The 12,938-nt window shown below is 41.6% G+C and overlaps 2 protein-coding genes across 2 annotated transcripts; both read right to left on the bottom strand.

The window, feature by feature from the left end:
* On the bottom strand, positions 1-936 carry LOC308571842 (olfactory receptor 2D2-like; the record flags this gene model as incomplete). Its single annotated transcript, XM_081167456.1, has 1 exon — positions 1-936. One exon carries the CDS (start codon positions 934-936, stop codon positions 1-3), a length of 936 nt encoding a protein of 311 aa, XP_081023582.1.
* A 4,412-nt stretch (positions 937-5,348) lies between these two features.
* Positions 5,349-12,598, bottom strand: LOC308571841 (vomeronasal type-2 receptor 26-like; the record flags this gene model as incomplete). Its single annotated transcript, XM_081167455.1, has 5 exons — positions 5,349-6,247; positions 8,223-8,349; positions 8,464-8,691; positions 8,931-9,788; positions 12,311-12,598. 5 exons carry the CDS (start codon positions 12,596-12,598, stop codon positions 5,349-5,351), a joined length of 2,400 nt encoding a protein of 799 aa, XP_081023581.1.
* Between the last annotated feature and the right edge of the window lie 340 nt (positions 12,599-12,938).

Raw genomic sequence — 12,938 nt, 5'->3', positions numbered from 1 at the left:
TTATTCCAAGCCCCTTCTGCGCAGGACTTTTGCTGCTGCTGCGTGGATATCCTTGTTGCGCAGGGTGTAGATGATTGGGTTGAGAAGAGGGGTGACCACGATGTAAAAGACAGCAAGTTTCTTGTCGCTGTCGGGGTCTGTCACTGACGGGGGTTTCACGTATGCGGCAATTATCGTGCTGTAAAACAGGATGACGACCGCCAGGTGGGACACACACGTGGAGAGGGCCTTGCGCAGTCCAGTGGTTGAGTGCATCTTCAGCACAGAGAACAAAATGAGCCCGTAGGAGGCCAGAATGACAGCCAGAGAGGTCAGGATCACCACCGCAGACGTCCCAAAAACAATCATCTCTGTGGAATGGATGTCGGCGCATGCCAGCTTCAACACGATCGGCAGCTCACAGATGAAATGGTTGACGTGGTTGGGGCCACAGAACGGGAGGCGGAGGCCACAGATGATGTTTGTTGTAGAGACAATGATGCCACCAGCCCAGGAGGCTGAGGCCAGCTGCACCTGGCGCCACCTGCCCATGAGGATGGTATATAGCAGTGGGTGGGAGATAGCCAAGTAGCGGTCATAAGCCATGACACCCAGGAGAATGCACTCGGTGCCACCCAGGCACCCAATGGCATGCATCTGGATCACACAGCATGTGAAAGAGATGGTCCCATTCTGGCTCATGAGATTTGCTAGCATCGGGGGCAAAGTGCAGGTGATGTGGCAGATCTCCAGGCAGGAGAGGTTGGCTAGGAAGAAGTACATGGGCGTGTGGAGCCTCAAGTCGGTCCACACCAGCGAGATGATCACCAAGTTCCCCATAAGAGTGAGGGAGTAGATGATGAGGATGATCACAAAGAGCAGAATCTGCGTCTTTCGGTGGTTGGTGAGCCCAATCAAGATGATCTCAGTGACCGAGGTGATGTTTTCCTTCGCCATGTTGGTCTCCTACTGGTGGAAAAAAATGGCAAGGAAAGCAGTGACAATGAGAGACTGTAGCATTCTTTGGGAGCTGAGAGGGGTGAGATTGCTAGAACAATATCCAACGCTTAAAAAAATTAAAAAGGTGCCCGTACTCACCATGAAGATATTACAGTAAGTACACTTTTAATATTGGGGGGGGGGAAGGTACCAGTAATGTGTACCCCATGTGTACCCCCAGAAAAAGCACTGCTTATATCTATCTATGTAGTGGTACCTTGGGTTAAGAACTTAATTTGTTCCGGAGGTCCGTTCTTAAGCTGAAGCACTGCTTTAGGTAATGGGGCCTCCCGCTGCCGCCACGCCGCCGGAGCACGATATCTGTTCTCATCCTGAAGCAAAGTTCTTAACCCAAGGTACTATTTCTGGGTTAGCGGAGTCTGTAACCTGAAGCGTATGTAACCTGAGGTACCACTGTATGTCTATATGTCACTAAAGCCCAACATATTTTGAACAGTTATCCATTCCCCAGGACCAGAGGCATAGCAAGGTTAGGTGGTACTGGTGTGGAATTTTTTTTGTCACCCCCCCCCCGAAATTGAAATCTGTCAAAGATAGCCAACCACCCCCCCCCCCATGAATGCCGTGCAGGTGATGCTGTTGCTGGTCCTGATCCCACTTTGCTCCTTCTCGCCTCCCTCCTCTCCCCCCAACCATCTCTCTCTCTCCCCTCAAACAAGTTGGGCTTCAGAGATCACCTAGGCACCCCTTCGTCTCTCCCCACAACCCTCAAACCAGTGTGCCTTGGTCCTTAAATGAAAGGCGGCATCTGGCTGTCCACTGAAGGAGAGAACTTGTTCAGAGAACACTGCCCTGTGACTCCAGTCTCAGTCTCCCACTCAGACACAGGAAGCGAAGGCTGTACGCATCGTGGTCGTGCCCACTGACTTGAGAGAATGTTCTTTCTCCTTTAACTGGCAAGATTCTCTCTTATGAAGATGAAACCAAAAGGAGAAGACTGATCTTCCCCTCACTCTCCGTAGATCAGAAAAAAGGTTCCTGCTCTTGCATATATGAAAATTTTCAAAGTCTGGATGCTAATGCAATAACCTGGTTTTTAAAAGTCGTATTTGCAAGAAGATATGTTCCATTGGGATCAGCAGCAGTCTGGCCACTCGGGCATCTGCATGATTTTTTATCCAGGAGAGATGCAGCAAAGTACAAAATGTGGTGGCGAGGCCTGGCACCATGTCTGTTAAGCTGAGTATTGACTGCCTTTGAGAACCTAATGATCATATTCCTCCCACTCTGTTATTTCTCGATGGGCAGACCTACTGATCAGTGAAATGCAGACTTGCTGTTTGACAATATTTTTCCACCACAGCTGAAACCTTCAGTTCTTTCCCTGGCTCCCCTTACCCTGCCCACCCTGAATTCATTGCACTGCTGCTCCAAGCAACCTCACAGTCCCCACATATTTCCCCTTTTAAAAACAGAAGAAAACATGGAGGACACTGCCCTCCTTCCTCCACCACTGTCCAGGACTCTTGAACATCAAATTTCAATCAGCTACAGATCAGTCTGGTAAATTGTGTAAGTATTTCTATGTGAATGTTTAGTATTATTTTATATAAACTATTTAAGAACTTTTATTAAAAAGTGACAAATTCTTTAATTAAGTGTACTGCCATGTACTGAAATCAACTAGACCAGTGGTTGAATCTGATTTTGACATTAGTGATGGGACAGAAATGCATGGGGCCACAAGACACACAGCTGTTCTCCAGCACCTCACCACTGTTGCCTGCGCCCCCGCATCTGTGGCCCATTGTCACTCCGCCTAATGATAGGGATGGACTTCCCTCCCTCCCTCAGATACCAATCTCAATTCCAAATGGCTTAACAGGACTTTACCTTCATGCTTCTCTCTGATTTTACTCCTCAAGAAAGTGGGCTTCGCTTCACTTTCCAAGGCAGGATACTGAACAGTAAAGCTGATTGTCGAAACTACCAGTAATTATGCAGTGAGACCTGTGCCATTTTTTTCCAAATGTGCACCAATGATGGAGGTCAGTGATCTCTGTGCTGCTTCCAAAAGATGGCTTGTGGCAGGATCTTGGCAGCCTTGTGCCTAGTGGTTTCCTCCTTCAGCACAGAAGTGTGAAGTATCTGCAGCTGCCTACTGAAGACCCATTGGAATTAATTATGGAGATGGGCTGCAGGCTGTTTTTATTTTCTCTCTGACCTTCTTATTTTATGAAGGTTTAGATTCAGTAAGATAATGAAAGGCAGGGGACCTATGCCATGGGGACTGTTCCAACCCCCTTTGGTGCTTTCCTTTGCATCATTATCAACCAGTTGTTGTTTTGCCAATTGTCTGGGGGGGGGGAGGAGGTCAATGATCACAAAAGCAGGGGGAGAGAGGGAGCAAGAGCAAGCAGGGGTTGCCAGAGCTCTCTTTATCCTGAGCTGCCCAGAGGCAAGGTGCACCCCAGGGTGCTGTGCTGGAGGGGAAATATACAGGGATACACCTTTGGGGCTTTCTTTTTCCAGAGCAGGAAGGACGATGCATTCAGAGGCATCCTGAATCTGATAACTTCCACCAACTCTAAGCAGCATGGTCATTAAGTCAGGGGTCATGGAAGTTGTAGTCCAACATCATATAGAGGGAATAAAATTGGTTACCTTATGAAATAGGAATTTCAATCAACTTCCATCTGTTGATCAAAGGAATTTTTCCCAAAACCATAACACAAACTGACCTAACACAAAAAACCTCGTTTTATTATTAACAAACATATAAAACCAGAAGCTCTGAGGTCATTAACACAATTTAAAAATTTCTTAAACCAAAGGGGTAGAGAGAGAACATGATTAATTTCTAAAGCAGGGGTCAGCAAACTTTTTCAGTAGAGGGCCGGTCCACTGTCCCTCAGACCTTGTGAGGGGCTGGACTATAATTTTTTTGGCGGGTGGGGGAATGAACAAATTCCTATGCCCCACAATAAAAGCACATATACTACTCATGTAAAAACACCAGGCAGGCCCCACAAGAGATGCATTTTAAATAAAAGGACACATTCTACTCATGTAAAAACACGCTGATTCCCAAACCACCCATAGGCTGGATTTAGAAGGCGATTGGGCCGCATCTGGCCCCCGGGCCCTAGTTTGCCTACCCATGTTCTAAAGTGTACACTATATTGCTGAGTGGCAATTTAGAGATTTATGGAACCTCTTAAAAAGATATAGGAACGAGATATTGGCACACAGATTTTTGCCAAGGATTGGAATAAAATCTTGGAAACTTGACCCTTACAATCTGCTTTCAGTTTTCTTAGGGAAAACACTCATAAATGATAGAAATGGGATTTTAAAAGAGAAACATATAGTAAACAGCAACTTAATTCATAAAATACAAGGGGTTGAAACTCAGCATGAGCACACTCAAATGGGGCTCTACAAATTAACTGATTTTTTAAGAAAATAATCACAATCCTCTTACTATTTCAGAAATTAACTTTATATTGAGTGACATAGCCTGTAGCTGGCTATAGATATACCAGGTCATGCATGTTCTAAACCAAACAAGTATATGAGCTCAGGCACTATGTAACCTAAATAGTTTTGAACAACTTCTTGAAAGGTCCAAGCCTCTAGGTAAGGACATTATTTCTCAAATATACAAAATTCTCACACAATGGGCTCCTCCTCTCCTCGTCACAATACTATTAAAGTGGAGGAATGTTTTGGAGAGGAAATAGTTGAACAACTTTGGGATCAAAATTGAAATAGTTTGCTGTTTGGTTCAGCCTCAGTGAAGACCTGAGAAAGTGTTTTAAAAATAGGACGGCTTCAATTGTCTGCTTACTTTGAAACATTACTATAAGCACCAGCTGATATTTACCTTAACCATTTCTTTATTCCCTTTCGGTGAAATAATGACATCATTTTTCATGTTCACATTGTTAACTGAGATTAAAAGCAATTAAAATAAACTTCTAAAGAGTGTGTAATGTGGCTATGATCTCAATTTGCAGGAGAAGACTGAAAGAAGGTGTTAGTTTTGTTCCAAAAATTAATTATGCAAATTATACAAGCATTCTGTCTTAAGAAAATTAATTGCATTCAAAAATTATCTAAAGGGAGGGGGACGTTCTGCAGTAATCCTCAGCTGCTGTGTGAGTGTTTTTTTAATGCTTATTTTTGAGGTGGCCAAGGAGCATTCAATGTATCTTTTCTTCCATTTGCATTATATTTACAATTTATTGAGGGAAGAAAAATGCAAAAGTTACATAGTTCCCATTTCTCATTAAACTATGACATGAAGGCTATCAATTGAATGGGATAATACCAAAATGGTTGGAAATACCACGTTCCTTTATCACAACTAACTTAAGATGGATATGGGCTACAGAATGTTAGATTTGTCAATCCTTTCTTCTTAGTTGCTCCCTACTATTCAGCTGAGGCCTCATCAGAATAATATAACATTTTGGGGAAAATATACAGCCGAGTAAACCAGCACTGGAGGCTAAGATAGAGAAGATCTCCACAGCCACCATATATTTTCCTCTTGTGCTCCGATAGGTTGGAACAAATGAAAGCCACACACTGCAAAAAACCAGCATGCTGAAGGTGATGAACTTGGCTTCATTAAAACTGTCAGGTAACTTCCTGGCTAAGAAGGCTATAGTGAAGCTGGCAGTGGCCAGTAAGCCCATAAAGCCCAAGACACAGTAGAACATGGAGACTGAGCCTTCATTACATTCCAGAACTATTTCTTTAGTCACAGAGTGCATATCCAAATCTGGGAATGGGGGAGACATAGCCAGCCAAACACTACAAAGAACGGCTTGAATCAGGAAGCAGGAAAGAACTATGGAGGTGGCCTGTTGTTTCCCCACCCATTTCCTCATCCTGGAACCTGGTTTGGTGACTCTGAAAGCAAGGACCACAATGATTGTCTTGGCCAACACACAAGAAACTGCCACTGAAAAGATGATGCCAAATGCTGTTTGTCGAAGGAGACATGTCACTTTCTCAGGTTGACCGATGAATAGCAAAGCACAAAGGAAGGCAAGAAAGAGGGAGGTGAGGAGAGTGTAGGAGAGGTTCCGGTTGTTGGCTTTAACTATGGGAGTTTCCCGGTGCTTAATGAAGACCCAAAGCACCAAAGCTGTGATGAAAGAAAGGGAAAGAGCAAAAGCAGTCAAAGTGATCCCCAAAGGTTCTCTATAAGACAAGAAACTGATGTCCTTTGGAATGCATGAATCCCGTTCCATGTTTGGGTAATGATCTTGTGGGCACTGAAGGCATTCATCCATGTCTGAAAAATAAATAATTCAAGCTTCTATGCATTGCAGCACAATTTTTTTCCTACTAAAATAATCCAAAATAATGACAAAATATTAAATATGAGTTGAAAGGTATATTCCAAAAGATTCTTCTGCTTCCTTTCCCTATATCCAAGATTCAGGCACATTCAGTGATGATTTGCTTCCTTCTCCCCTCACCCTCCTCAATGCAAGATTTTTGGGTGAAACTCAGTTTACATGTTATCACTTAACATGAAAATTCTTGAGAATTTTACTTGCTCTTTACTTGTATATATGCCAGATTTTCATTGACTAGAAATAACTGATCAATTGATCCCTAAAAATAATTGTGGAATATGTTGGTTTTCTGTCAAAAAGAGTAATTTGATAGGTATAAACTGGTGAGTACTGTGTTCCATAGTCAGAGAAGTGAAAAATTCTATATTTAGTTATGCTCCCATGCACACATTATTCCAACCACTTCTTTTAATATATAGTACAAATTTGTAAACATCAACTTGGTGTCTTGTTTATGACGAAGTGGGGGGAAAAATTGGGTTAACCTTTCTAAAAAAGCCAGAGGCCTTTTTACTAAGCATCATAGGCAATGACATTCCAAAAAAATTAAGAGAAATATTTTTATATGACACAGCAGCAGCCCAAACATTGATAGCAATGAACTGGAAAGGAGAAAATTGTCCAACTATAATGGACTGGCAAAACAAGTTGCAGGAATATGTAGAAATGGCGCAAGTGACTAACAGCTTGAGAGGCAACACAAGGCAAGCATTTGCGCAAAAATATAATAGATATTCATGAAATTACAACAGTGGTATAAAGTCTATAGCAGCATTTGATTGATACTGGATTAATGAAATATAAATCAAATAAGTCAAAGGTTAAGTACTGTTCTAAGAATGTATTAGAAAGGAAACAAAGGATAAGATAATGTTAGGTATATTCACAAGCAGAAAGAAAATACACATCGGGAAATGATAGGAAGTCCAATTATGTGGTGGTTTTTTTTAATCTATGTTAATAAATAGAGAAGAAAACAAGAGATAGTAGAAATATAAATTAAGTTTATTGTTTGTTAACAAATTCAGTATCTGAAGAAATGTGCATGCACACGAAAGTTCATACCAATAACAAATATAGTTGGTCTCTAAGGTGCTACTGGAAGGATTTTTTAAATTTTGTTTTGACTATATTTGTTGTATAAGATTGTCAATAAAGTATTAAAAAATAATACTAATAAAAGGGAAGGATCAATACACCTCTAGCTATTTCCAAAAATTTCTTTTTTGTAACTCTGCAATCTTCAGTTTCCCCTTCAAACAATCATGATATCTTCTTCCGAAAGGGTGATGGTTTTTTCTTTCCTTTTTGGTGCAAATAATAACCTCAATGACTTGGGACTGCTATGGTTAACTTTATCAGACTTTACCTCATATCAAGAACCACATTTTTCACTGAATTATAATAATAATAATAATAATAATTTATTATTTATACCCCGCCCATCTGGCTGGGCCTCCCCAGCCACTCTGGGCGGCTTCCATAAAAACCAAAAATACAGTAAAACTTGTGTCACACGTTAAAAACTTCCCTGAACAGGGCTGCCTTAAGATGTCTCCTGAATGTCAGGTAGTTGTTTATCGCTTTGACATCTGCTGGAAGGGCGTTCCACAGGGCGGGCGCCACTACCGAGAAGGCCCTCTGCCTGGTTCCCTGTAGCCTCACTTCTCGCAATGAGGGAACCACCAGAAGGCCCTCGGCGCTGGACCTCAGCGTCCGGGCAGACTGATGGGGGTGGAGACGCTCCTTCAGGTATACTGGACCGAGGCCGTTTAGGGCTTTAAAGGTCAGCACCAACACTTTGAATTGTGCTCGAATTCTTAACTATTATCTCAACATAATGAAAATGAATGTCTTAATACCTGAGTGAAGGTACATTTGATAGGCTCTAGGCATGTTATGCATTACCTGTTTGGTTGGAAAACTTCCCTTGTGGACACAGAATGCAATCATAGCAGCAAAATGGCTCCCCTTCCTTCTTTGCTTTATAGTAACCCAAAGGGCATTTATCATTACAAAGAGAAAGGGGCTGCACCTGTCCACAAATGAAAGAAGAGGTTTTCTCTTTTGATAGCTTGTATATCAACATTGGGAACTGTGAATAACTCTGGAAGTAATGGATATGGTGCAAAATACGAATGGACCTCACCTGGTTAAAACTGCTGGGCCACACAAAGGCTTCATCCCAAATCCTCAACACTTCTTCTTGGGGAGCCATGGAGTCTATCTTTCCAACTTTGATTCTCTGAAAGGACTGATTTGGAAATGTGATCCAGTTTATAATATCAAATCCAGCCTCTATCTCTCCATTTTCATTGAAGGAAACCTTTTCCCCAACAGTATTATTAAATACTATTCTCTTAACAAAGTGGTTAAGCTAAAGAAAGCGGGCATAAAGAAAAAACAATTAATGGATATGTCAAAGGCTGTGGATCATTCCCACTTCATCCCAAAACTCTTGAAAAACTTTACGCCTGGTCATCGTAGATATAGTGTGTGGGAGAAGTGGGAGAAGACTATTGCCAGAATGTTCTGCTTGATGGCTTCCCCAAGCTGTCTGATTGTCTGCTATAGGAAGCCCTTCCTCCTTTGTTCTTAGTGTATTCAGGACATTACCTTCCACAACTCTTGATTCTGAAGTTTCACTCCTCCATTTACTATCACTCTGTCTTTGTATCTAGATGAATGCATGGCCTGCAATGCATGTGCTACTGCAAAGGCAGCTGTGTAGACACTGTAGCTGTGGCCAGTCATGCTCATTTCAATAACAGATGCAGGAAGGGTCTCCAACTTCTCTTCTCCACTGCAGATGTCTTTATCCTGTAGGTCTACCATAGAGTTGGGGAACTGACACCCAAATGCCTGCTCCCAGAAAACCCTAAGGAAGCCATCTTCTTTCTCTGAAGAAGGGTTTCTCAACAGAAGAAATTTCTGGAATCCTACAACCTCACTGGAGTGAACAGCAAAGGATATAGCACCATGTAGGAAGCCTAGGTCCCAATCTCTTTGTAAAGTAAAGGAAGTGAACTCCATCTGTGCTGTCATAATCCAAACTTTATCATTTCTTTTTGTTGAGGGAAGCTCATGTGCTAAAACATGGGAGAATGCCCTCAGGATGAGCATGGTTTCAATTTCACCATGCATGACCAATGCATTGACAGTGCTCCTCATAATGCTTTCTTTCATTGCAAATCCTTCTTCCACCATCTTCTCAATATCACTGGTAAAAGACATTTTGGGAATTCTCGCTATGAAATCAAAGCAGATACCTCTCTGGGAAAATTTGTGGATCACATTTTGTTCAAATCTCTCTCCATTGTCATCCTGCCCAGAAATTACTCCAATCCATGTCCACTTGAAATATAGCAGTATCCGGACAATTGCCTCATATTGATGCTCCAAATTTGGGAACATTTGGTGATAGAAAGCAGCTTGGGTTTTCTTATCTATCACTGCCGGAGAGCCGTATATGATCTAATGGAAATTTTAAAAGTTATGTGAGGAGAAAAAGACCAATTAGGTGTGTTCAGAGATTCTGTGGTGTTTTGGAAAGGCATGTAGGAGTGGTGATGCGGAAGTGAGTTCTTTGTAGTGCAAATACACTGTTGATGTCAATATGACAGTCCCACTATTGCATTTGTATCAGGCTGACTTCTCTGACACTCCTGCCACCCCATCTGAAGCACTGTAATGACATCAGTTCAGGGAGGTTAGGTAAGCACCCCTCTCTGACCCTGCCATTACTGGTTGCTGCTCCACCAGGCCACAGAGTGTGAACGATACTTTAGATGATACTTTAAAATTTTCATTTTTTTATTAGCACTTTCCTTCCAGCTATTTAAGATCTATTTTGAGGAGTGCATGGTGGTTGGCAGGAAGCAATCAGGTTGGAATTGGAGCCAGGTCCTGGACTTCCGGGGAGAAGCCATAGCAGGTTGGTTGCATCTGTCATGAGCTCTTGACAGATGTAATAAAGTGGTGATTAATGATAGAGCAGTGATGGGAAACCGAGGGCCGGCCTCCTTCACCCCAAAATCTTAGGCTTCAAAAAGCAAGAAAGTATTGCAGACAAGTTTAAATGTAATAAACCAGAAGGGGAAGTTGAGGGAAGTCAGGTGGGGGGATGCAGGGAATTTAATTAGTTATTATTTGTCATGATGTGATTATGGAAAAAACAATAATGTAAAACTCAATAAAAATATTTTTTTTTAAAAGAGAGCCTGTCTTCTCCTCCTGCCTCCCTCCATCTCTGTGCAGGCGATGCTGTTGCTGGTCCTGATCCCGCCTTCCCTCGTCAGAGACCCGGCTCCTTCTCACCTCTCTCCCCCCCCCCAGCACCTCTCTCTCTGTTTCTTCTCAAACCAGCTGGGCTGCGGAGCTCTTTCAAGCCCAGCTTTGGAGCCATTGTCTTTCTGGTTGTTGAGGAGCATGCTGTGCTCCAGCTGCCTTGGGCCCGCCATTGACCCAGATCTATCCCGTGATCGACTGACCGATCAGGATTGACGGGTCGGACATAGAGGATATATAACAAGCTGTCTGATGGAGAAGGAATTCCTTCTCCTTTGATCTCCCCCTTAATTTAAATTGAGTACTACAAGCTTTTAGCTAAGCAGCTCCAACCCCTGTCTTTATAACTGATTTGATCAAATTAAACAGAACTCTGATTCTAAGGATTTATTTGTTCTTCCAAACAGATGCATCAGACAAAATAACTACGTGTCTCCTCCTCCTGATTTGCTGTAATCTTACGCAGAGAAATAGAATAAGAACAATGAACACAGAATGACCATCAACGGAGAGAAATTTGAAGACAGAGAGGTCACTTCTGCAACAGCAATGAAGGAAGCAGTTAATGATGAAGTACAAAATCCACACTCTGCATTTAAGAAAAAGCCTTTGACAGTATTGAAAATCATCTAGAGAAAAACAAAAATGAAGCTACGGTACTGAGTATGAAAAAGAAAAGAAAATCCTTCTACAAACTAACAGAGTTAACTGACCTCCTTGATCACTAAGAAAATAAGAGGAGACATTGGATTTAATATTCTAAGACACTACAGAAGATAAAGCAGGAGATTTAAAAAAAATTCTTAATAACATGACGAGCAGCAGAAATTCCAGAAGTCCACATTACAGTAAGATATAGAAATTGTTCATAGCAGTCTAGCTTCCAATCAAAATAAGTGTGGTATTTTCCCATGATATTGTTTTTTTGCTTTGACAAATTTATAACAAAATGGCAGTTATTTCATCCTGCAATCCATAGAAATAATATGATTTACTTCCACTATGCAGAGGAGGGCAGTTTCAAAATTTTCATCTATTATTGGCTTTCTCACCTTCAGTTTACTGTTGTACCTTTACAGGCTACCACAATTTAAATATTGTGTTACAGGATTCAATAATTACATTGGAATTCCGCTTAAGATCCTTTGGATGTTGTTCCTTGTTATTCTTAATGTTCTATTTTATTTTTTGAACACTTGCAACCTCGACTGGACACAAGCTGACTGAAAGCAATATATCTGCTGATCATTTTGAGTTTGGTAATCTTTTTTACTATATGTTGGAATTTGTTATTTATTTGACAGTGTTGCATGAAATACCTCACTTTCAATTATCTATTTTATATGTCCGACGTTATCCAAGGTCATACCTTGAAATGTTAAAGGTTTTAGCAATCAAAGTGCATGCATCTTATCTGTGGAATCTTATGCACAATACTGGATACCAATTGCTGTGAAGTGTGGAGAATGATGTTGTGCTCATGTCCTGCTTGTGGACTTCCCAAAGGCATTTGATTGGCCACTTTGAGAACAGAATGCAGGATTAGATAGGCTCCTGACTTGATGCAGAAGGAGTTTTTTAATACTCTGACTTCTGGAAGCCTCACATGACAAAACATTGCAAATAAAACTTCTGAAAGGAAACTGTTTACATGTAAACAGATGAGCAAATGCCTTGCTAACCTTTCCTACTGCATTCATACATCTTACCTGTGGAATCTTATAGATGCTTGGGATATCTCCCACGTGGTGACAGACTTCAGAGACAGGTCCCCCAATGACTGCTCCTGGATTGTTTTGTCTATTACATTTGTAGTTGGGAGTTAATTTGCCCAGTGTGGAGAAGAGTTCCAGTGAGGCATGATAGGTCCATTTTGCAGTGAAATAGCTGTTATAGATATGGAATCCCAGGGTGACATTCGGTAAAATGTGTGGGTTTTCATTGATCTCCTTGACAGCAAATATCAAGGCCAGGATATGTTGGTAGATGTGGGTCATCACCCTGCAAACAGAGTTACTTGCACTATGAGAGTGGATTTGCTCCCAAATATGACATATGCTTCTCTTAAGTTCCATGCATTATTACTGAATACATTACAGTATAATGGTTCAGATCTAAGTATGCATGAGGAGCTATTGTTACATGCAGTTGTGCTCACCAGCACAATGCTGATACAGCACTCAGAACATCTTGGGAATTCCTCACAGTCCAATAGCGCTGCAGATTTTCAAGGTATTTGATTACATACCATGATATCCAGCATAAATCATACTCTGAGTAAATGCACTGAAATATCTGAACTAAGTAACCCAATTCCCTTCATTTCAATGGATTTAC

This window comes from Podarcis bocagei, assembly GCF_964188305.1.
Source record: "Podarcis bocagei genome assembly, chromosome: 13".
Classification (NCBI taxonomy): domain Eukaryota; kingdom Metazoa; phylum Chordata; class Lepidosauria; order Squamata; family Lacertidae; genus Podarcis; species Podarcis bocagei.
The sequence above is the reverse complement of the archived record's forward strand: the minus strand, read 5'-3'. Positions and strand labels throughout refer to the sequence as shown.